Source organism: Arabidopsis lyrata (assembly GCF_000004255.2).
Source record: "Arabidopsis lyrata subsp. lyrata unplaced genomic scaffold ARALYscaffold_8, whole genome shotgun sequence".
Lineage (NCBI taxonomy): Eukaryota > Viridiplantae > Streptophyta > Magnoliopsida > Brassicales > Brassicaceae > Arabidopsis > Arabidopsis lyrata.
Window position 1 is genome coordinate 21750774 of NW_003302548.1, and position 23651 is coordinate 21774424.

At 34.4% G+C, this 23651-nt stretch overlaps 5 protein-coding genes across 12 annotated transcripts; 3 read left to right on the plus strand and 2 right to left on the minus strand.

The window, feature by feature from the left end:
• Nucleotides 1-39: 39 nt before the first annotated feature.
• LOC9302720 lies at nucleotides 40-904 on the minus strand. The gene is made up of 2 exons (XM_021023224.1): nucleotides 591-904; nucleotides 40-428 (listed from the first exon to the last, which is right to left on the minus strand). Exons 1-2 carry the CDS (start codon nucleotides 821-823, stop codon nucleotides 320-322), a joined length of 342 nt encoding a protein of 113 aa, XP_020878883.1. The 5' UTR covers nucleotides 824-904; the 3' UTR covers nucleotides 40-319.
• Nucleotides 905-3904: 3000 nt separating this feature from the next.
• On the plus strand, nucleotides 3905-9261 carry LOC9302721 (agamous-like MADS-box protein AGL27). Of its 6 annotated transcripts, none has more exons than XM_021033629.1 (7): nucleotides 3905-4391; nucleotides 6190-6247; nucleotides 6391-6452; nucleotides 6530-6629; nucleotides 6736-6777; nucleotides 7037-7084; nucleotides 7309-9261. In XM_021033629.1, the coding sequence occupies exons 1-7, from the start codon at nucleotides 4207-4209 to the stop codon at nucleotides 7414-7416; spliced, it is 603 nt and encodes a 200-aa protein (XP_020889288.1). In that variant the 5' UTR covers nucleotides 3905-4206; the 3' UTR covers nucleotides 7417-9261. The 6 variants fall into 6 exon arrangements, 5 of the variants coding, with proteins under 5 accessions (XP_020889288.1, XP_020889295.1, XP_020889306.1 ...); XM_021033636.1 differs by having other exon boundaries at nucleotides 3906-4391; nucleotides 6563-6629; XR_002333588.1 differs by having other exon boundaries at nucleotides 4045-4391; nucleotides 6740-6777; nucleotides 7309-7320.
• A 1092-nt stretch (nucleotides 9262-10353) lies between these two features.
• LOC9301013 (protein MADS AFFECTING FLOWERING 5) lies at nucleotides 10354-15682 on the plus strand. Of its 2 annotated transcripts, XM_021033665.1 has the most exons (8): nucleotides 10354-10896; nucleotides 13470-13527; nucleotides 13643-13735; nucleotides 14088-14149; nucleotides 14239-14338; nucleotides 14471-14512; nucleotides 14711-14761; nucleotides 15287-15682. In XM_021033665.1, exons 1-8 carry the CDS (start codon nucleotides 10712-10714, stop codon nucleotides 15389-15391), a joined length of 696 nt encoding a protein of 231 aa, XP_020889324.1. In that variant the 5' UTR covers nucleotides 10354-10711; the 3' UTR covers nucleotides 15392-15682. The 2 variants fall into 2 exon arrangements, with proteins under 2 accessions (XP_020889324.1, XP_020889321.1); XM_021033662.1 differs by lacking the exon at nucleotides 13643-13735 and having other exon boundaries at nucleotides 10363-10896.
• Nucleotides 15683-17250: 1568 nt separating this feature from the next.
• Nucleotides 17251-20619, plus strand: LOC9301014 (type I inositol polyphosphate 5-phosphatase 5). 2 transcript variants are annotated; one of them, XM_021016282.1, is made up of 11 exons: nucleotides 17251-17430; nucleotides 17649-17724; nucleotides 17898-18018; nucleotides 18110-18187; nucleotides 18458-18545; nucleotides 18632-18736; nucleotides 18822-19413; nucleotides 19499-19692; nucleotides 19769-19877; nucleotides 19971-20119; nucleotides 20216-20619. In XM_021016282.1, exons 2-11 carry the CDS (start codon nucleotides 17662-17664, stop codon nucleotides 20430-20432), a joined length of 1716 nt encoding a protein of 571 aa, XP_020871941.1. In that variant the 5' UTR covers nucleotides 17251-17430; nucleotides 17649-17661; the 3' UTR covers nucleotides 20433-20619. The 2 variants fall into 2 exon arrangements, with proteins under 2 accessions (XP_020871941.1, XP_002864939.2); XM_002864893.2 differs by having other exon boundaries at nucleotides 17251-17724.
• LOC9301015 (ETHYLENE INSENSITIVE 3-like 5 protein) lies at nucleotides 20599-23161 on the minus strand. Its single transcript, XM_002866603.2, has one exon. The coding sequence runs from the start codon at nucleotides 22236-22238 to the stop codon at nucleotides 20616-20618; it is 1623 nt and encodes a 540-aa protein (XP_002866649.1). The 5' UTR covers nucleotides 22239-23161; the 3' UTR covers nucleotides 20599-20615.
• Between the last annotated feature and the right edge of the window lie 490 nt (nucleotides 23162-23651).

A 23651-nucleotide genomic window follows, 5' to 3' on the forward strand; every position in this document is an offset into this window, starting at 1 on the left:
ATCAGAGTACGTTTACTATATATCTTTATATGTTACGACAAGTAGTAAGACCACCTGAATATACATCAACATTGATAATTCATTACATAATTTTACACATCTCACAAAGAAACAAATCACACGAACAAAACAAATTCAAAATTATTACTCTTAAAGTTCATAAATTATGAAGTCACATTATTATATATATGATCACTACAAGCATTTAGTCTCTCATCTTCTATTTGTTTCTCATAATCTCCATCATTCTTTTATACAAAACGCAAACATATTCATTTTACTCATAAGGAAAGACTATCGTTATCGTTGTAGATACGAATTAAATACGAATTGGTTTCTTCGATGATATGAAGCCGGTTTTCGCTTTTCTCTCGTCCAGCTTAATTTGCTTCTCCCTGCATTCTAAGCTACAAAATGCGTTGTTCCCTCTACAAAAACGATACAAAACAACTTTTTTCATTACATACAAAAAAATATTCATCAAAACCATTACATATGTAACCTTGATCAAAACATCATTTCAAATTATGTGAAGGGTAATTACGTACGTTTATGAAATTTATAAAAGAAAAAATACATAAAAATCGCACCTATACATGTAAATGTCACGATGATGGCAGAGACTTCGATTGCAGAGACTACAAGTCTTCAAGAAATCATCGTAGTTAGTAGCCATCACCAGCGTCGGATTATGAGGATGTTGATGAAGGGTTAGATGATCGGACGGCTGAGATGCGTCGTAGATCGTGGGGGTATCGAGTGTGATCATCTTCATGCTTGTTGTTCTCTTGATCAGTGATCCATGACGCTTACCTAACACCATCTTATCTATCTCTCTAAGAAGGAGAAGAAGTGTGAAGTGAGAGAGGGAGAAAAGGTAAAGGGGAGGAAGAAGAGAAGAAGAGAAGAAGAACACAAGTTATTTAAAGAAAAAGAATGGGAGAATCTAATTTAGAGATAATCTTGTTTTATTTTTATAACCTTCTTTAGTTGGCAAATTATAATTCTTTTTCTTTTATATATATATAGGTAATCATATTAGTGTAACCGTGTAAGTCATGAACCTCCAGAAGAAAAAAAATTAAGAGTTAAGACAATCATTTAATCCGAGATTGCGTAACAAAGTTCGACTTTCATACCCCCATTTTGGCCCCTTATTCAATCAATGCCCAAAATTATAGTTTAAATTATTTATTGCTTCAATCTTGGATATGATGGATACAGTTTGCAAGTGTTTTTGTAATTTAACAGTGAATTATGTTTAAAATTTCAATGTCACCTATATAACCAAAACAATCAAATTTTGTCAATACGAATATAGTTTTCGGTTTAGTAGTCCTATCAGTTTTGCACTTGTGAAAGAAAACTCATAGTAACTGGTATGGATTAGATGTACTCATACTAGTGTATATAGTCAGACAGTCCAATATATATATATACATCCTTGATCCTCGCGGATCAAAAAATCCAAAACACTTCTATATATAGCAAGTTTTATCACATGTATAATAGAGATCTTATGATGGACCAACAATATGTGAATCGAATTTACCAATTTTGAAAAAAATGTATCATTGTAAAGTCTGATCCGGTTTTGTATAAATCTAGATCATTGTGAACTGGATTAGCCAAGCCAAACCGGTTAAACTCATCGATTTTCTTTAAAATCAGGTTTAAATTTAATATCAAATCATAAGCAAACAAAATCAGAACCGGATCCTATACAAACAGGATTAGATTGAATCAGGCTATCACTGATTATATAGAAGAAGAAAACAAAAATGTGATATCATAAGCATTAGGAACAGGACAAAAGTTAGTGTGGACATGTAATGGATGAATGCGTCACCAAACTGTCCGAAAACTTTTCGACACATAAGCCTCCTTCTTTTAGCTGCACTGTCTTATCTCACTATTTCCTCATTGCCTCTCACCTTTTAATTTTTTGTTTTTAGTGAAATCAATTGGCTGGAGAAATATATTGTATCATTCCACAGAAACTCTCTCTTCGAGAACCCTATTATAAGTAAAAAAAATAGAAACTCCAAAGATACCAAAATATTATTAGTTTGATCTGAAGCACATAATTGAGTACAATTCCAAAGTTAAATGATTAAAATTTCACACAGCCCCACAAATGTAAGAACTTTTTGTTACATCAAACTTTGTAATTGATAAATTTTTAGTGGGATAAAGTATTGAAGAATCAGTGAATGGTACATGAGGTAAGCAATAAATTTATGAAAAGAAACTGATACTGTGAGAGCACAAAAGAACAAAGGTATCAACAATGGAACGCATCAATGGACCAAACCAATTATTTCGCTGAATCTCTGGGCCCTTAAACAAAGAAGACTAAAAAAATAAAAAAGCAAAAGCAAAGCAAGTGTTTGGTTCTGTACCAATAGATTCCATTTATTCATATTTCATATTATTAGTTTCTTAAAAAAATTCAAATATGTAATTGATGTTTCCCTACCATTACCAACTTGAAAGAAAAAGCCTAGACAAGTGGCTGCACTCTAGTTTTTCACTTTCTATCATTTTAAGAGAAACCCACTTATGTTGATTGTTGGACATACATTTACTAAATCAAAAAAATCAAAATCTACAAAAGTTCAACACGTGAACTTAAATAATCATCAAAAACCTAGAAGGAGCCAACACGTGAGCTTCTCTCTAGATTTTTTTATTAGACCTGGGGACATGAGCCATGACCTGGGAGAGTCAAACAAAATCTACAAAAGTTCAAGCGTGTGTGCTGTTTCAACTTTCAAGTAGTGAAAACATTTTATGTAAGCATAATTTACATAAGCTCTTAAATTAAACCGCAAACCATCATATGATTAATTCAAGATTGAAACATTTACTCACAGAACCATTTTGGCATCTTGTGTTCGACAACAATATATGACCCACCGAATTGAGACAAAGCGTTAGCTTCCGAGTCGTTTGACCCGATGAATTGGAGAGGTTAGGTCACAAAACGTTTTGGTCAACGAAAGCGAGTTTCAGTTATATGGGCCTTTGTTAGATATGTAATAGTGGGCCTATTTAAGATGATGCATAATCCTAAAACCCAACGATTCTCGAACGTCGTCGTTTTGGAAAGCCGAAAGTTTACGCCGTCAGTTATGATTCAGTTAGGGAACAAACATCGAAATTGCGGAACCTAACTGAGTTTTGAGAACGAGTCGCGGTCGAGGCCGAGGCAACTCGGTCAACTAGTGGTGAGATTAGTTGAAATCTACTGTAGAGATTTTGATTTTGATCAGAAGAACTAATCAAAATCTACTTTAGAGATGTAAGTTCTTAAGTGTTGAGCGGGTATATATATATATTTTAGAACGTAATTTTCTTCAAATCCGAACTCAAAAACTAGACGGTTTTGTAATTTGGATCACTATAGATGCCCAAATTACCTTTTCGAGTAACTCTTTTTTTTTTTTTTTTCGGAAATTTTATATGTATATGTGCATAATTTAGGTTTCACCATTATGTAATATTAGAGAGGTAATTAGTTGGGAGCGAAATTTTTTGATCAAAGCTATTATGGGCGAGGTCTTCCAAATTGGTATGGAACAAACGTTGGAGAGTATATGAACATGCGCCAAATAAAAACGGTTAGGATCGTTTGGAGTATCTGGAGGATGATGTTTTTTTTTTTTTTTTTTAAGAATTTATAAAAAAAAAAAAAAAAATTATCCAGCCATCTTTTAAAAGTTTACGTCAAAGAATAATTGAAATCTTTAAATTAACCGTACCCGATTCATATTTCACAAGCACTACTTTTCGATAATTGTATCCGAAATGGATAACCTTAACTTTAGTTTTTAATATCAAAACATATGAACAAAATTAATAATCTAAAACCGCCGGCAAAAATAAACCTCGCTAAAAAACCAATCTGTTCGGTGGGGATGATGATCGGACCGGTCTAACCGACTGGATTAAATGTTAAACAAGTGTTAAAATTAAATTATGTGCCTCTTCGTCGCTTCAAAAACGCAACCGTTTCCACTTATTATTTTCTCTCTCGTTTAACAAAACAAAAACAAAGTGACTTGTCTAGTTCAAAAACAAAAAAAAAAAGAGAGAGAGAAACGAAGCAAAAAAGAAGAATAAAAAGAAGCAAAGACATTGTGGGTCTCCTCCTCCGGTGAGTAGGATCAAATTAGGGCATTATCCTTATCGGTGAAAGAAGCCATGGGAAGAAGAAAAGTCGAGATCAAGCGAATCGAGAACAAAAGCAGTCGACAAGTCACTTTCTCCAAACGACGCAAAGGTCTCATCGAGAAAGCTCGACAACTTTCAGTTCTCTGTGAATCTTCCATCGCTGTTCTCGTCGTCTCCGGCTCCGGAAAACTCTACAACTCTGCCTCCGGTGACAAGTAAGCTACTCTCCTCTTATGGGTCTCACTCGAGTTTTGTGCCTTTTTTTCTTATTCTCTTTAATTTGTTTACTTGCTTTCCCCATATAGAAACTTCAAATCTAGGGCTTTTTTGTTTCCTTCAAATCAACTGAGATCTCCTCCTTTTTTTCTTTAAGAAGAGAGCTGATGCTTTAGCTTAAACCTAATTTCAGATTAAACATTGTGGAGGCCAAGATATGTTCTTGGTGTTTGTTTCTTGCTTTTTTTTTTTTTTTGCAAATAAGGATTTACCTTTGATTTTTACAAAATTTAATATTGCATGTGATTCAAGAATTTTTTCTACACGTGGTGGTGATACATTCTCAATGTTGAAATTTCAAGTAATCGCTAATTCATCTGTTGTTCACTTTCAACTTTCAAGATTCAATTTTTTGTTTTTTTTTTGAAACAATGTGTCTATTGTTAAATTTTGAGATTTGGTTTATATCCAATATTGCAATGCACATCCGGAATTAGATACCAAGAGTACATAGATTGATTATAGACCAAGAGTCTTTCGTTTAAATTAGATACCACATTGTGGAATTACTGATCCGGAATGTATTGTAGTCTAGACTGTTTGTTTTTAATTTCTCTTCTATTGGTTTGTCGATTAAGTACCTTTCAAAGGTCTATATAGTTGATTTTGCAGGTTGATTGTAGGGTTTGGATAATTTTCCACATTGATGTTTGCCACACATGCTACATTACTTATCTATAATCGGACATAGATTTTTACCCTTTTAACCCTTTTCGTTGTGTGCTTATGACACCATTCACAATATATATCTCTATAGATTAACGGGCACAAGATGTTGTGCCCCTTTTTTCTGCTCTTGCAATGTATTCAGTTTGGGATTCTTTGGTAAAGTAACTCAAAACTATAACTAAGTCTACGACCACCTATATATATGTCGCAGTAGCGTAGTAGATTCATTAAGTAGATATCGATTTCTACCGATAAGGTGAAATAGTATGATTCTTCAATGAATTTAATAGTCTTCTAACTTTGGTTGTGGATATTCCTAACCACATGACCTTTTGACATTCGTCTATCTAGAAGAAATCTCAACTACTACTTCTCAACTAGAAAATGGAAATGTAATGTATAGCTTCTTCTCATTGCCTTGATGTTAACACCAACAAGCTTGATCATGGAAGTATATATGTTAAATTTGTAACAATGCACATACTATATATAGAATTATTAGGATCTTTTTTCTATTTGCCTCCAGTTTACAATTGTCGAATTCTAGTCAGAGCTAGTTTTCTTGGTAGTTCCTTTATACCTTAACTTAGTGGCACTATACAAAGTATTTTGACTTGAGATTGATCTTATGCACACTCTTTAGTTTTTTTTTTCTTTTGGTGATTGATGTTGAATTCAAAACTTAAGATGTTACGAAAAACGTATAAAGTGAATTCTTAGGCAGCTTTTATTTATATTATATTGCGTTAATATATCATGGGCAACGCCAATTAGGATAAGAGTTGTGACCTTCCCAGAAAGCCAAACCCATTTTCTTGGCTTTTTCTCTGAAGATGATCTTGATATCATATAGTCAAACATTTTGCTTCCAGTTCCCTGTAGATTCGGGCGACTCTATGTGTGATTGCATTGATACTAGGCTGAAGTTGGATTGAATAGTCATAATCATAATTTGAATTCATATCCATTATTAAGTCCTCTATTGATGCTATATCTAATTCGTAGTTTTGAAAAGATTGTGTAGATTATTGGTTCTAATGAATGTTGTTTTGTTCATGATATCTCCAGCATGTCAAAGATCATTGATCGCTATGAAATACAACGTGCTGATGAACTTAAAGCCTTAGTAAGTTAGCTAAACATCAATAAAAACTTGTTTTAGATGCGGTTTTTGATGTTATGATGGGATAGAAGCACTGCTCAAGCCTGAGATAACTCAACGAACTTCACAATCTCTCTGACCATTCCCTTCGTTTTCTCCATGTGCAGGATCTTGCAGAAAAAATTCGGAATTATCTTCCACACAAGGAGTTACTAGAAATAGTCCAAAGGTTAGCACTAAGACACCTTAATCTCCCTCTTCTTCTGATGAAAAATATTTCTTTTTTTTGGCGACTTATGAATATAGCAAGCTTGAAGAACCAAATGTCGATACTGTAAGTGTAGATTCTCTAATTTCTATGGAGGAACAGCTCGAGACTGCTCTGTCCGTAATTAGAGCTAAGAAGGTATCTATACTGCTAACTAAGTGATCAAACCAACCTTCCCAAAAATCCTTTGTTTAGTTAGATTGACAAGAGTTGTCTTGACATAATCCGTAATGTCTTGTTGTAGACAGAACTAATGATGGAGGAAGTGAAGTCCCTTCAAGAAACGGTTAGTGCTTTGGTTTTTATCTGCTGGCAAAGCCATATTGTAGGGTATGCTGATCCTTTAACCAAGTCTCGAGCTGTTCCTGATTTATTCTTGGCTTTATTTTAGATGAAACCCTAATTAGAACCAAAAAAGGCACTTATTAGCTCGTGATCAAATTCGACTTTTCTCCCTGGATGAATTACCCATTTGGATGAGGATCATGCTCAGATAGCTTCAGAACTTATTAGAAACTAATGACCTTTTGATCTTGTCCAAACAGGAGATGTTGCTGAGAGAAGAGAACCAGATTCTGGCTAGCCATAGCCAGGTGACAAAAACATCTCTGATATATGATTCTAGAAGCTAAATCTTAAAATCTGTGATAAAAATGCTTTCAAAATCCAAATTTCTTGTTACTATTTAGTTGAATAGTAGTTTTAACTAATGGAATTTTTAAAAAGAAAACAAAAAATCGTTTGACAATATAGGATTAATTTCTTGTTATAATGTTTTAGTAGCTGTAAAAAAATAATGTAAGAAACTTTCTTACAGTTGGGGAAGAATAAGAAAAAAAAACATTTGTATATTATAAAAAGCTGCATAATCTCAACCTTACAAAAAAAACAGAAGCTCTTTTCTTGTATTGTAAAAGAATTTTAAAACTAAGATAAAGCTATAGATCTTTGTTGTACCTTTGTAGACAATATCAGAGTTCTTCGTGTGTTTGTCTTTTTTTTCTGAAAGTACCGATTGGATTCAAAGTTTTGCTTTCTTCAGCGTGAAGAACCCTAGGTGTAAATCTTTTGGTTTTACTTATATATTTTTTAGTTGTTAGTTATTTGATTATTTGTACGTTACGTGGCATGGTTATTTAGTTTAAATTTTATTTAACCTTACTAGGATATTTTGTTCGTTTTCCAAGTTTATCAATTCTAATTTTAAGGAACTCCCAAAATAATTCTTCCAGAAAAGAATATGGCAGAAAATGATTTGTCTCGGCTGTTAGGCCCATTGAGGCCCATAATTTAAAATTTATGGCCCATCAGAAGTTGCAACTCTTTCTTCATCCAACGCATGCTCTAGCTAGTTTCTTGGTAGCTCCGCTGGTACTTTAATTTAGTGGCCCTATATATACAGAAGTGTTTTTCACTTGAGATTGATCTTCCTATCATAGGATAAGAGTTGTGATCTCTAGGATAATCCTATGTGCCTCACTAATTGCATAGTGTTAGATCACAGCTTAGGACGCTATATATATTTACATCATGAAGATCAAGTCAATTAAATTCATTGTTTAAATTGAAGTCTTGCAATATAGATCATATACGACACAAAGTAGGAATGAATTTGTGAAAAGAAACATAGTTTTTTTTTTTTGAACAAAATACTTTCATTAAACTTAGAGAATGTTTGCCGCATACAACTGTAACACAGACTTTGCTAGGGAATCAGCAACACGATTTGCTGTCCTAGGAATAACATTAAAAGAACAAAGTTGGAAAGAAGCAGAGCATAATAAAATATTAGAGAGCACACCATGGATCTCAGCGAGCATAGATTTAGTGTGGATCGCCTTGATCAAAACACTACAATCCGACTCAATTTTGATGCGTGAAATCAGTAGACTCCTTGCAGTTGTGAGGGCAGAACGAACTGCGAGAGCTTCCGCCATAAGGGGTGAGGCAACAGATGTGCAGATCGCCGAGTGCCGCCTTGTGTAGTCCAGCGGAGAGGATGCAAACGTCCATCCCAAACCTGCTGTCATCAAGTTCTGCAAAGAGTGAACTCATTCACTCCCGGAGAGACTTCATGAGTCCGGTGGGTTAACTCCAATTCCACAGCTTCCTTGATCGCCTTGAGCAAGGTCTCTTCAGCTGAAAAACTTCTGAGATTGAACACATCTTGGTTTCTTGCAATCCAGGGGAACAGAGGGGTAAAGGAGATTCCCACTGGTGGCAGGCAGATACACTTATTACCACGAGTCACTCCTTTCACCTCCTGGATACTATCAACATCAAAAGACCTGCAAAAAGGTGCCAAATCCCAAACTTTTCTAGCAAACCTGCAGCTAAAGAGAACGTGGTGTATCGACTCCAGCTCACCACACTTTTTACAAGCAGGATTGATGTCAATGCCTCTGGAGATAAGCTGGCTGCCTGTAGGCAAGGCTCCTTGAATCACTTTCCAGAGAAACGTCTTGATCTTTTGGGCTATAGGAAGTCTCCAAATCTCAGTTTGCCAATTGAAAGCAGCTGGTGAAGACAAATTTGAAGAGGCACCACTTCTAAAAGAAACATAGTTATCGATAAGAAATCTCACATCGGATAGGAGGAGAACAAACTAGAATGCCTTTTAAGACATTGAGGCACATTCACACATAAGCTATGTTTTGTGGTGTGTCTTTTGTGGACTTGATTTGGGCTAAATACTAGTATCAACTTGTAACCTTCCCTAAAATGCTAAACCCCATATCTTTTGATGTATTGTATAAGGAGTATTTCAAAATTTCCACTTGGGATGATTGTGTGAGAGCTTCAGTACTATGTGGACGGAGTTTCTAGCTTTTGATATATATAAATTTGGCAAATTTTACAAACATATGGAGATTGTGTTAATGTGTTACTCATTGGAAGAAATTGTGCATATATATATCCAAAACCTTTCTAAGTTCAAAAGAATTTAGCCGCTACAAAATTGGAGATGGACTTGGTAGTTATCGCAAAGAAAATTACAGCATTAGCGTTTCAGGTTTACTTTTTATGTAGTAAAATTTACCCATATTATATGCATTGACATTAATATGAAAGAAAACATTGTGTACTGAATATTAAAAGTAAAGAAGTCCATCACAAAATATACGTTAATCGTAGGAAAAGTACAAAAACACTATTGGTTAACAAACCTTGTTTTATTTTTATGCTATATACGCTAAAATTTCTATAAACAAGCCTTAGAGCAAGGTTAATTAACCCAAATTGATTCTATAACATGAATTAATGCTATATAATTAACATGTATATATATTGAACCTTCCTTATTCTCTAAGAGTCTCTCTATTGATGTTAATTATATTTGTCTTCTTTGTCTGAAAGTATGGTACGGATTGGATTTAAAGTTTTACTTTCTTCAGCCTGAAGAAAACCCTAGAGCTTCTTAATTCTTTTGGCTTCCCTTATTTTAATTGTTAGTTTAATTACTTGTCGTACGTTGCGTGGCATAGTTATTTAGTTTTAATTTGATTCAACCACATCAGATATTTTGTCTTTTTTCCAAGTTTATCAAATCTACTTTTGTAACTCCAAAAATAGTTCTTTCAGAAAGAATAATAGAATATGGCAGAAAACTTACTTGTCTGCGCTGTTAGGACCGAGTCCAGCATCGGCCCATTTAAGCCCATAATTTAAATACGATGGCCCATCAGAATTAGTTGTACACTTTTTTCATTTTTGTTTGTTTCATTTGCAACTGTTGCTGATAAATAATAGTATAATACATTTCGGTTTAACTCGGTTCAAATTTTTAAATTTGGGAAAACATATTTAATTTCGGATTGGTTTGAATTTTGATTTTAAATTCGATCTTTGAATGATCAATTTTATTTTTGGTTCGGTCGGGTTATTTGAGTCCAATCAAAACGGACTTACCGGTCAGTCGGTCACATCTTTCGATTTGTTGGATATATACGTAACGAAGGGATAATACAAGTAGGTGAAAACGCGCCACAAAGGGAACTCGACATGCGTTAATACGTGTCTAAACTCTATTAAAACGCATCGTTTAAGCAAGAATTTTTCTTTTCTCTGTCGTTAGCAAAAACAAAAACAATTTTAACTTTTTTGAATTTTTAGAAAAAAAGAACAAAAAAAAAAAAAAAGCAAAAACGTTCAGTGTCGCCGGGGAGTTATACAGACATCACAATCAAATTAGGTCAGAAGAGTTGTCGGAGAAAGAAGCCATGGGAAGAAGAAAAGTGGAGATCAAACGAATTGAGAACAAAAGCTCTCGACAAGTTACTTTCTGTAAGCGACGAAATGGACTCATGGAGAAAGCTCGTCAACTCTCAATTCTCTGTGAATCCTCCGTCGCTCTTATCATCATCTCTGCCACCGGAAGACTCTACAGCTTCTCCTCTGGCGATAGGTAACACCATTATTTCCTATTATAAAGTCTCTCTTTTGTTAGATTATGTCGAGGAAAATATAAACTAAAGAACTAGGGTTTTTTCTTTTGCCCCTTTGAATCTTTAAAGCTGATCTTCGTGTTTTGTTCATCTTCGTAATCGATGTATAGGTTTAACCAAATTTAAGATTAAACAATGTGGTGGCCAAAGATATATACTTGGTGTTTGTTTTGTGTTTTATCATTTTCTATTGTTGCAGGGATTTTATTTTCCTTTTTATCCTTTTTTTTTTTGGTGAGAATATATATTGCATGCATTTGGATAGATCTTTCTACACGTGGTAATCCGTACTTTATGTTTGTCTATTGGGATTTCAAGCCATCTTAATTTTTGTGTAACTTATTCTGTTGTAGAGTCATAGAAGAAATGTAAGTACATTTGTTTACTTTTGAGATTAATTTAGGCTCATTAATTATCCACTTTTTTACTCAACTAAATCCACCTTCGGTAGATTTGTTGAGAAATTTATCAAAGGTCTCTAGAATGGAAGGGATGCCACATTGCAATTTCTGGTTGATTGCAAGTATATTGTAGATGATTTATTTATTAGTTCTCTTTTTATTGATTTTTGGCTTAAGTAAAAGGTTTCTAGCTGATTTTGATGGTCAAATATAGTGTTTGAATAACTATGAAAAAGACTCAAATTAACACTATCCACACATACTGCATTACTCCTTTGAACGGATATCGATTTTCTCTCTTTTGTTCATATAATATTCATACATGCACATTTTGAATGTGAGTTATGACACAACGGTGACACTAGTATATACCACCCGGTTACAAGCCATTTTCTCCCTCTATACTTGTAATTTTTGTGTGCCTATAACAACTTGAAGATGCATGTATACACATTGTGTAGCTCTTTCTTTTTCTTCTAGAACTACTCCCTTCTCTTTTGTAATGCATTTTTAACTCTTTTCTTGTTGAGTTATTGGATCTCATGGGCCAGAGAAACTGAGTCTCTACAATCACTTGGTACGATACATTTAATCTTTTTCACTTTCTAACCATTGCTATGTGACTAAAATGAACGGAATTGAGACCTTGTAGAAATAGAAATATAAATGTTTATAAAGCTTCTTATAATTTCCCTCATAATAATATCACAAATGCTTGATCATGAAAGTACATGATAATTTGGCAACTAACAGGCACTATTGATAGGATCTTAGAACTGATGGAACTTCTTTCTTTCTTTTTTTGCTTTAATTTATTAAAATAGTCAAAATTCTTAGTTGTAGCTAGTTTCTTGGTAGCTCCGCTGGTACTTTAATTTAGTGGCCCTATATATACAGAAGTGTTTTCACTTGAGATTGTACTTCCTATCATAGGATAAGAGTTGTGACCTCTAGGATAATCCTATGTGCCTCACTAATTGCATAATGTTAGATCACAGCTTAGGACGCTATTTACATCATGGAGATCAAGTCAATTAAATTCACTGTTTAAATTGAAGTCTTGCAATATAGATCACATACGACACAAAGTAGGAATGAATTTGTGAAAAGAAACGTAGTTATCGATAAGAAATCTCACATCGGATAGGAGGAGAACAAACTAGAATGCCTTTTAAGACCTTGAGGCACATTCACACATAAGCTATGTTTTGTGGTGTGTCTTTTGTGGACTTGATTTGGGCTGAATACTATCAATTTGTAACCTTCCCTAAAATGCTAAACCCCATTTTTGATGTATTGTGTAAGGAGTATTTCAAAATCTTATGTATATGGGCATATAGCCAATTTTGTTTTCAAAATTTCCATTTGAGATGATTGTGTGAGAGCTTCAATACTATGTGGACGGAATTTCGAGCTTTTGATATATAAATTTGGCAACTTTTACAAACATATAGAGATTTTCACTTACGAACATGTATTTATCAAGATTTTATCACAGGGGAAATATGCTATTCAATGTATCCATCCAATCATACTTTGCTGTCTGCTGTTAGATTGGTAAAATAACAAAAGTTAGATCATTGATTTAGCTTTTGATAAGAAAGAGGTAATTTGTTACTCACTGGAAGAAATTGTGCATATATATCCAAAACCTTTCTAAGTTCAAAACAATTTAGCCACTACAAAATTGAAGATGGACTTGGTAGTTATTGCAACAAAATTTACAGCATTAGCGTTTCAGGTTTACTCTTTATGTAGTAAAATTTACCCATATTATATGCATTGACATTATTAAATGAAAGAAAACATTGTGTACTGAATATTAAAACTAAAGAAGTCGATCACAAAATATAAGTTTTATCGTAGGAAAAGTACAAAAACACTATTGGTTAACAAACCTTGTTTTATTTTTAAGTTATATACACTAACATTTCTATAAACAAGTCTTAGAGCAAGGCTAATTAACCCAAATTGATGCTATAACATGAATTAAGGCTATCTATAAATAACATGTATAGATATAGATCCTTCCTTTTTCTCTAAGAGTCTCTCTATTGATGTTAATTATATTTGTTTCGAAGTTTCAAAAAAGTCTCTCTAATGGCTTTTTGTTTCTCTCTTGATCTCTCCAGCATGGCCAAGATCCTCAGTCGTTATGAATTACAACAGGCTGATGATCTTAAAACCTTGGTAAGTTTTTCTTAGATACTTGCATATCCGGTCGCATGCTTAGGTAATCGAGATGAGCATTTAGAAGATAGCTTATAGTCCATTGAGATGGTTATTATGTTGATACTTTTTGTAGTGCCTTAACATTGTGGATAAAGACCAGGATAGAGATACTCTGTTCTTCACAGCTGGTATTGCACTAGAAAGTCTACGACATGGTTCTAAACTTGTAGTATGCCAAACTTAGTTGCTAACCCTATCTTTAGTTCTCGAATATTAGAAACATCTCTTGTCATCCATATATACACCCATCCCTCTCAAAGTCTTCCAAGGCATATGTAACTGAGATGAGCATTTAGAAGCTTAGCTAGAATAGTTCCATTTGTGTAGTGCACTAGTGTCTTAAGATTGTGGAGAGAGATCGGCATAGAAGTTCAAGTACTTTGTTCTTCACTGCCGGTGATGCACTAGAAAGTCAACAGCAAGGTTTTAAACTTGTCTATACCAAACTCAATTAGCGATGGTTATAATCATTTGTCTCCTGGAAACAAAAGAAATTCAAAATCTTTCTTTCATGGCAGGATCTAGAAGAAAAAAATCTTAATTATCTTTCACACAAGGAGTTGCTAGAAATAATCCAATGGTTAGCACTAAGACTCCTTTTTCCCCCTCTTCCTCTGATTATAGAAGTTGTTTTTCTTGTCTGTCGTTTATCTATGAATATATATGCAGCAAGATTGAAGAAACGAAAAGCGATAATGTAAGTATAGATTGTCTAAAGTCCCTGGAAGAGCAGATCAAGACTGCTCTGTCTATAACTAGAGCTAGGAAGGTATATATATGCTGCTACTAAGTTATTCAGCCGTCTATTCAACAATATTTGGTCCAAGAACAGTGTTTGGACTTTGCACTTCAGATCATTTCCCCTGTTTGACATGCATAAACTATTAATGTCTTGTGACAGGCAGAACTCACGATGGAGTTTGTGAAGACCCTTCAAGAGAAGGTTAGTATTTTTGGTTTTTATTCGCCATCTCAAGCTATGCTGATTCTTGAATCCTCTTAAACTCTTGAGTCTGAAGATCACTAGACAAAGTTAAGCTCTCTAGATATGTCATCGACCTTCCCCCTGGCTGAATAACCCAAATTTGTGATGAGGATGTTTTAGAAAAAAACTAATAAAGTTGTGATGTTGTCCAAACAGGAGAAGCTGCTGATAGAAGAGAACCAGGTTTTGACAAGCCAGCTTAAAAAGGTACCATCTATTGTGGTTTTTTTTTTTTTTTTTTTAAAAATTTTAATTTTGGATAATTACCATCTCTTATGTTTCTAGAATATAATAAATCATCTCTACACAGTACACACTTAGATTTACAAATACACTTGCATATACTTCGATGAATAGTGGAAGTTTTTGAGTTAAATAAACCCATACTTTAACTCTTTTTTATTAAAGAAACATGCTTTAAAACTAAGGAAGTTTCGGACAGATGAAAAGTTAAGGACTTTGATGGTCAGGATTCTACATAATTTTGAGCAAACCCCATGGTAAAACATGCTCTTAAAGTGTGATTTTCTCTAAAATTATTGTATATGCAGAAAAAATAAATGTAAGAAAGTGTTTCCTACACAGGATGGATGCTAAATTTTGAGTGAAACCCATAATTTAAATTGAAAAAATTTCAAAAATAAAACCATGCTTAGAAAATGTAGATTTATTCTCAGTAATATTTAGTATCACCTATAAAATAAAAAGAAATGTAAAACAAATTTCTTACAGATGGGGAAGATGAAGAAGTCTAGGGAAACAGAGGATGCAAGAGCAATGTCACCCGAAAATAGTTCCCGAAACAAGCCACCGGAGACTCTCCTGCTGCTCAAGTAACCACCACCACCACCAAGGACTGATTGGGAAAATAAAATTGCAAAAAATTCTGATTTGTTATTCATAAGAAAAGCTACATATAATATAAATCATCTTCATACCCTGCTATGGAGAAGTTTAAGAAGAAAACGCATCCAAGGGGAAGACTAGAGCATCAAATAAAAGTATTGGTTTTTATTGTTACCTTCGGAGGACGTGATCATATTGTATTTCGTGCCTTTTGTGTGTTCTTGTCTGAATATTGGAATTGTTGGGTTTATAAAAAGTTTGAGCTGCCTTCAGCGTGAAGAACCCTAAGGGCAATTAATTTTTTTTTTTTTTTAAATTAATTGCTAGTTGTTACTTTACCTTCGTGGCAAAGTTAGAGCATTTTTCTTAGTAATTAATTTAGCTGCTAGTTTTTAATTTTTTTAAATGGGAGAATTTATATCAGAGTACTGATGGCAGATAATTCTGTTTTTTTTTTCTAGGAACTCTTTTAACTGATTTTTCAACATTTAAGGCGGAAAGCCGGTAAAAGGCTTCTTTGTCCTATCTGTCAGGTTTGCATACTCACACAAAAAAAGCTGTCACGGTTGCCCAGATTCGGCCCATTCAATAAGATCATACCAGTTTTTTCCTTTACAGATAAAATGAATAATTTAATTTAATTTAATAAATCATGGCATGCGATTGATTGACATCAATAATCATACATAGTCAAGTACTCAAATTACTTATCTACTTTTTTTTTCCTTATACGATTACAGTTAGACGAGAGAGACATTTAAACAAAGTAACGAACATCATCAACGGCTGATATGTCATCATCCTGGTCAAAATATTTTTTAAAAAAGGTAAAAAAAATCATATTGTAAATCATGAAGAAGCTACAAATTTTAGAATCCTCTTCTCCTCCTGATACGGATAAATTTATGTTTTCCCTCAAATAAGATATCGACCTTTGTGTTACCTTCGAAGACAGGATCAGAAGTTTCGAATGTTTTGTGTGTTCTTGTCTGAGAAAAGGAAGGTGATGAGTTTATTATAAAAGTTTTGCTTTCTTCAGCGTGAAGAACCTTGAGTGCCAAAATTCGTAATTTTGTTATTTAATCGCGCTAGTCGTGTAACTTTACCTTCGTGGCAAAGTACTTTACTAACTTTGCTAATTTTCACATAACTCTGTTTAAAATAAAAACAAAAATAACTCTATCCAAAAAAAAAAAAGAAGCGGAAAGCCTGCACTATCTTAGCTGTCATGGTTTAATTGGAGAGTCCAGAGTGAGAAATGGTCTTCAGCCCATTTAGAGATTTCCGGCCCATCCTGACACTAATTGTCTCCTCGGAACTCGCATCCAATCTTATCTAAGGCTAACATACATAAATTTAGGATTTAAAAAGATTATGTAAAATGTTTTAACCGAAAAAATAAAAACATGTATGGAAGATGTTGGCAACTATCGTATAAAAAATATTTAAAGCTCTACCTTGATAACAAATATATCTAAATTCGAGCAAAATGGTTTTCGTATTTTATGCATACAGTAACTAATATTGGGAAAAATTAAATATGTCGATTATTCAAATCTTATTTATCAGTTTGTTCAGTGAAAAGAAGAAATTCATTTGAAATCTTTTTTGAGGCAGAAAGCTTTTTCTTACTTAATTAGTAGTTAGTACAAAATCACAAATATGATTCATTAATTTATATCTTTACATCTTTTTTTCTAAAGAAAAAAGGTTCAGATCTCATAATCACTGCATATAAAAAATAATTGTCAGGAAATCTTAATAATTATAAAATAAACATAAGTAGATTAAATCATCAATACAAAATCTCACTTATATAATTTTAAATGGCTAACTTGTGTGTGTTTCCTCTAACTTTATTGACTAATAGATCTGAAAAGTAAAAATTTAACGATCCATCAAACGAACACAATACATATTTCTCTATTTAATAATCTTTTATTAATGTTTACACAAATTAAGAAATCATAGTACATCTGTAACCTCCGAAGGAGCTGGCGCCAAAATCTGATCTTTTCAAACCGACTAGTGTACAAGAAATCATTAACTTCTTCTTCTACTAAATTTAATTAACTACTCATGTCAATAATCAATAGTCGTGAAAAAATCAAATCAAACCCTAGAAACATAAATTAAATTAAAATAAAATAAGATAAACAAATGTCCTTCTCCGCACGATTTCCAAGATCTATTAACACCCTAGATTAATATTTGTAATTTGTTTTTGTTTCTTTAATTTTCTGATTAGAAAAATTTGATTAATGAGTTCCAATAAAGATAGCGACTCTGAGAACAGCCTCCAAAGCGAGAAGAAGATCAAGAAGGTTCTCTCTCCCTTCCTCCTTCAATTATTTTTATTTTTTCACTAGGTTTGTTTTTTTTTTAATTTTGATTCTCTTCGAATATATCACGACGTGAAACCCATTAGTTAAACACTTAAACTTAATTAATTTAGAATTTTTCATTTGGTGTTTGTGGGACATTTCTGTTTTATTAGTCAATTCTTCCTAAGATTTTCGGATCAAGACGATGTGGTAAAGAAGAAGAAGAAAATGCATCATATAATATGAACAACAGAGGAGATAATGATGACCAAGACCACTATCGAGTTTTCAATGGTAATTAACGATTTACGTACATCACAAGCAAATAAAAAACCATTCCATTCGATTTGATTTTGGATCGTTCTTTTTTTTTTTTTTTTTGTAGATTTTGAGCGACGAATGGCTTCTCGAAAGAAATCGATTCTTGACAACACTTCTCCAATGATTTGGAAGACTGTTTCTGGTAAATTGATTTTCTTATTTCAATGTGTGGTTAAGAATAATTTGATTTTTTGGGTAACCTACCCAGACAGTTTTGACATTATTCACATGATTACGAAAGCGAAATAAATCGTACTACATTGTCAAAGATTTGGGGTTTTTTTTTCTCTATATTTTGATGTAGACTCGTCTCTTCGTCAAGGTCTTTAATCAAAACTTAGGGTTTTCTTTACTGCCAAGCAATGTAAAGTATTGATTTTGATGGGTTTTTTTCTTCTGGTAAATTTGTTAGAGAGAAAGTCAAGTCCTGGAATTGAAGGCTTGAATCTGTCGAGTTTCGATAGGCCTATGGCACCAACAACAGAGATTCGTGAACTCAGGTTTGAAATTTAAATAGTCTCTTTGTAATCTTTCTGTTGTTGTTTTCAGATTCAAATTCTCTGTTTTTCTTCAAAAAAAAACTCAGGGTGTTTCTAGCTACGTGGAACGTAGGAGGAAGAACACCAAACAATGATCTTAACCTCGAAGACTTCTTACTCGTTGAAGGCACAGCAGATTTATATATCTGTGGGTATGATATCAATGACTTTTTGGATTCATGGGTCTTATTTCAATCTTGATAACGATTAGTGTATTGATTTCTCTTTATATATCAGGTTTCAAGAGATTGTTCCTCTAAGTGCAGGAAACGTATTAGTAGTTGAGGATAACGAGCCTGCAGCTAAATGGTTAGCTCTAATAAGTCAAGCTTTAAACAAACCGAAACAAGAATCTGTTTATTCGAATGCAGCTTTCTCTGCTTCAAGAACAACTACTTGTAGTAGTAGTAGTTGTGGTAGTGAAGAATCAAGAACACCAAGTAGTCTAAGTTTCTTTCAAAGACCAAATCTTAAAGTTTTGAGCAGAAACTATAGGGTTGATTCAAGTCTTTTAAAGACTTGTAATTGTCCGGTTATCGATACTTCGGTTGGTTGGGAAGCGAGGAGATCGAAAAGGTTTAGTGATCCTAGTACAGATAGTAGTAACAATGTGGAGCCTGAGAACTTTAGGGTTCATGAGAATTTCTTATTTGATGATGTTCCTGCGACTACGAAGATGCCAGGACAAATGAGTTATCGATTGATCGCGAGTAAACAAATGGTTGGTTTGTTTTTGTCTGTTTGGGCTAGAAGAGAGTTGATTCCACATATATCTCATCTTAGACTTGATTCTGTTGGGAGAGGAATCATGGGTCGCTTAGGGAACAAGGTAAAACAATTCTCTTTCCCTATAAATCAAGATTCTGACACAAGCTAAAAGAGATTCTGAATCTTTGTGTTTTTTTTTTTTACAGGGATGTATTGCTATAAGCATGTCATTGCACCAAACGAGCTTTTGCTTTGTGTGTAGCCATTTGGCTTCTGGTGAGAAAGAAGGTGATGAGCTGAGAAGAAACGCAGACGTAGCTGAGATTCTGAAACATACTCAATTCCCTAAACTCACCAAGAACCCTAATTGTCACGCACCCGAAAGAATCGTTGATCATGAGTATGTTTACTTGAAGCCTTAATCCTTTTCTTTCTATAAAAGCAACGCTAAAGATTCTGTTTTTCCAAATTTCCAGCCGAGTGCTTTGGCTTGGAGATTTGAATTACAGAGTTGCATTAACCTATGAAGAGACGAGAGTATTACTAGAAGACAATGATTGGGACACTCTACTTGAGAGAGACCAGGTTTTGTAAATTAAAAAAATTGATCTTAGGTGTCTTTTCAATTTTCAATTCTTTCCTCCGTTTTACCAACTTGTCTGATCTCTAATGATTTAGCTAAACATGGAAAGAGGAGCAGGAAGAGTCTTTTCAGGATTTCAAGAAGGTCAAATCTTCTTTGCTCCAACCTATAAGTACTCTCAGAACTCAGATGCTTACGCCGGAGAAATGACCAAGTCCAAGAAAAAACGCCGTACTCCTGCTTGGTAATAATCCAAAGTTCAAAGTCTAAAACACTAAACCACAAATTCTGAAAAACCTCTGTTTTTGTGTGGTGTGATTTGAATTTGGAATGTTTGCAGGTGTGATCGGATTCTATGGAGAGGAGAAGGAATAGAACAGCTTTCATATATTCGAGGCGAATCGCGGTTTTCAGATCATAGACCGGTTTGCGCCATCTTTGCAGTAGAAGTTGATGTGAAGAGTCTGAACAAAGGTAGATTCAGGAAAGGTTATTCTTGTGCGGCTGCAAGACTGGTTGAAGATTGCATTCCACAAAGGCATAGTTTTTATGACTAAGATTGTTACAATTCTTTTTGAAAACAAAAAAAAATTGATTTAAAAAAAGTTTTATTTCTTGATTGATTAAAAAAAGCTTTGGATCATCAACAAACAACAACAAAATTTTCTCTGTTTATTCTCTTAACTCTGTTTTTAACACATTGTAACTAGAGAATATATATTCCAAAGTTGACAATTTTTTCAATCTTGAGACATGTAAATATCTCTGTCTTCACAACCCATGTCCCATAACGAGAAATCTTCCTCGTTCATGGTCTGATTCGAGTCAGAATGATCTGGTAATTGGTTCAAATCCACTGTGCTCGTTTGATCTTCAAATCCTTGCTCAGAACAGTTCAAGTCATGTAACCTCTCGAACCAGAGATAATCTAGCCAGTTTCCATCTTGATTATGATAATCTCTTGTGTCCTCTGCCTTGGAGCTCGCGCTGTAATCATCATCACTCGTAGTCATCGACCTAACAAACCCATCCGAGCCACCACCACTACTCTGGTTTGCCAGTTCTTGAGTCCCGTAGAGACACTCAATCTCGTGGCCGGTCCTCAAGTTCTTGTCCACGAATCCTAAACTCACATCACTCGAAGGACAACTCGAGTTTTGGCAAGTGTAGACATTAGATAACATCGCCTCATGCTCCGCAAACTTACCTTTTCTCTTATTACCCAACTGTTCTTGATCTTGGGCCACAAGAAAACAAGTATTTAGCGACTTTTCTTGATCAACCCTTTTTTCATTCCGCAATTCTTGATCTTGCGCTACAAGAAAACAGTTGTTCAAGGAAGATTCTTGATCAACCCTTTTGTACGCCGGTTCTTTATCAAAACAAGTGAATCTTGCTAGTTCTTGATCTCGATCCTCGTCCTCGTCATCTGAGATCTTGAGGCGATTGAGACGAGCTTCTTCTTGATTCAACACACGAGACCAGGTATCGGTCTCTTTCGCCATCATCTTATCTTGCAAACACTTGGACTGTCTCGCGAGCCGTCTCACTCTCTCCAAATTCGGCGACATGTGTTTAATCACAGCCGCTAAAACGCTCACTTTCCAAGCTTTTCTCAAATCGTGCGGTTTCCGATATGGAGGCGGACCATGCTCAAACGCCGCAGCTCCTTGCTCTCCCCACCATAACTCCGTCCCGTTGGGCCACCACGGCGGAGCCAAACCTTTTTCCAACGGAAACCGCCGTTGTGGGGGTACGCAATGTTGCATCAAAGCTGATAACAACGAACCTAAAGTCGTGTCTTGTAGCTCGTGAAGCATGTGAATATACGAATTCGGATCTAAAGATTCGTTTGATGAGATTAACTGAGCAGCCGCTAAAGTTAAGTAATCAGAAACAGCGTTTGGAGCGGTTTGATCGAATTGAACGTTTTCTTTCCACCAACGTCTTAAACTGTCTGAAGAACCGGTTACCGGTTTACCTTTTTCCGGTACGATTCCGTAAACGAATCCTTGAGCTTTGCAAACTTCCATTATCTTCATCATGTACTTCAACACCGAATCTTGAGATCGAGCCATTTTCTTGCGGCGTGAAGCTTCTGCTCGGCGCACGATACCGGAGGAGGAGGAAGAGGATGATGCTGACGTGGAAGATGACGGCGAAGAGATAACGGAGCTATGATTATCTCTTTTCTGCTGCTTGAGCTTACACATGAGGTTTCGATCTTTCCACATGCGTTTCTTGAGATCGTCGTAGCTGATTTCCTCTCCAAAACGTTCAAATTCGTCCTCATCTTCTTCTAATTCATCGCCATCTTCGTCTTGAATTGGACTTAGTGGTTCTAAATCTTGAACCTCCACCATTTTCTTTTTAGTGTATAAAGTTTTATTACAGTTTTTTTTTTTTTTTTTTTTTTTTTTTTGTAAAAGCGAATGATCCCTTGCGATTGCTCGAGTTTATGTTATATACTTGATTGATCGACTTTATTGGCGGTTAAGTTTCATGTATCGATCGTGATCTTGTGTCATAATATATCGTTTTAAAAATATAAGAAGGATATATAATAATAGTTCTATAATAGAACTTCTATTATATGTAAACGAGGCAGGAGGAGGTGTGCATGTTGGGAGAGGGACGTGTCGAGATCTGCTTGTCTTGTCTGAACTTCAATTGCATGTCCTAAGAAAGCAAAATGAAATAAAGTAATGTTTTGTTTTCGGCTTTAAATAATGTATATGTGTTCATGTGGTCAAGAGTTACCTCGGGAATTAACAATTGTAACCTAAAATTGCGCTAGTGATCAAACTTTTTACATCATTAGGAATGTCATCCGACAACTTGACATTTTAAAATGATGTCTGGTTGAAATTTTTTGATGTTAAAAGGATGGTTCAATTGGTGACAGTTCTAGAGTTTTGGATGTTTGTCAAGGATTTGAGGGATTACATGACCTCTGCAATTTATATACTTTACGTTCACCACGTTTTACCCACGCCATTTATATTAAAAAAATCGGTGTAAACATGTATTTCTTTGGTGATGTGCTTATGAGCTTATCTTTTTTGGAACTTTCGAATCTCTAAATATAGAGTGATTAATAGCCTGAATGGATTTTAAGATCATTTTTTGGTTAACAACTTTTACTGTTACCCTTTAAAGTCAAATTGTAAAATTTACCTAAGGGATGTAAAATTAGTCTAGATTTCTGTCTATTAGCTGGTTATATCGTCGTGCCAGTTCAAAACCCAGCATGGGACAACTTTTCTTTGAAACCTTAATAGTTTTATCTGCCCATATTAATAGCTTTCACCTTTATTTATAGATCTACTGTAATGACCGCAGTTCTTTGTTGCAAACTTGACAAAATGAAAAGCTATATGCTAAGGTATGTATTCCAAAACTCCATACACTCGATTTGGAGTGAACGGAACAGAAAGAGACACGGGGAACAACCCTCACCGTCGGAACTACTCATGAAAATAATAGACAAGAATATGCGAAATCGTTTGAGCACACTCAAAGGTGGTGGCTGTTGGAAATCTGCAGGTAGAATCCAAGCTTGGTTTGAATCAAGGAAATAGAGAATAGATAGAAGCTCTATTTAAAATATTTCAAAAAAGTTAATCTGTAAAAACGTTTATTTTCTTTTGAATATAGTTTTAACACTAAATTCAAAAAAAAAACTTGATAGCAAAAAGTTCTCAAATAGTTTGATCAAAAAATGACATTTTTCTCATGTAAAGACATCAATGCCGAATTCGCTCTTTTCTGAGGAA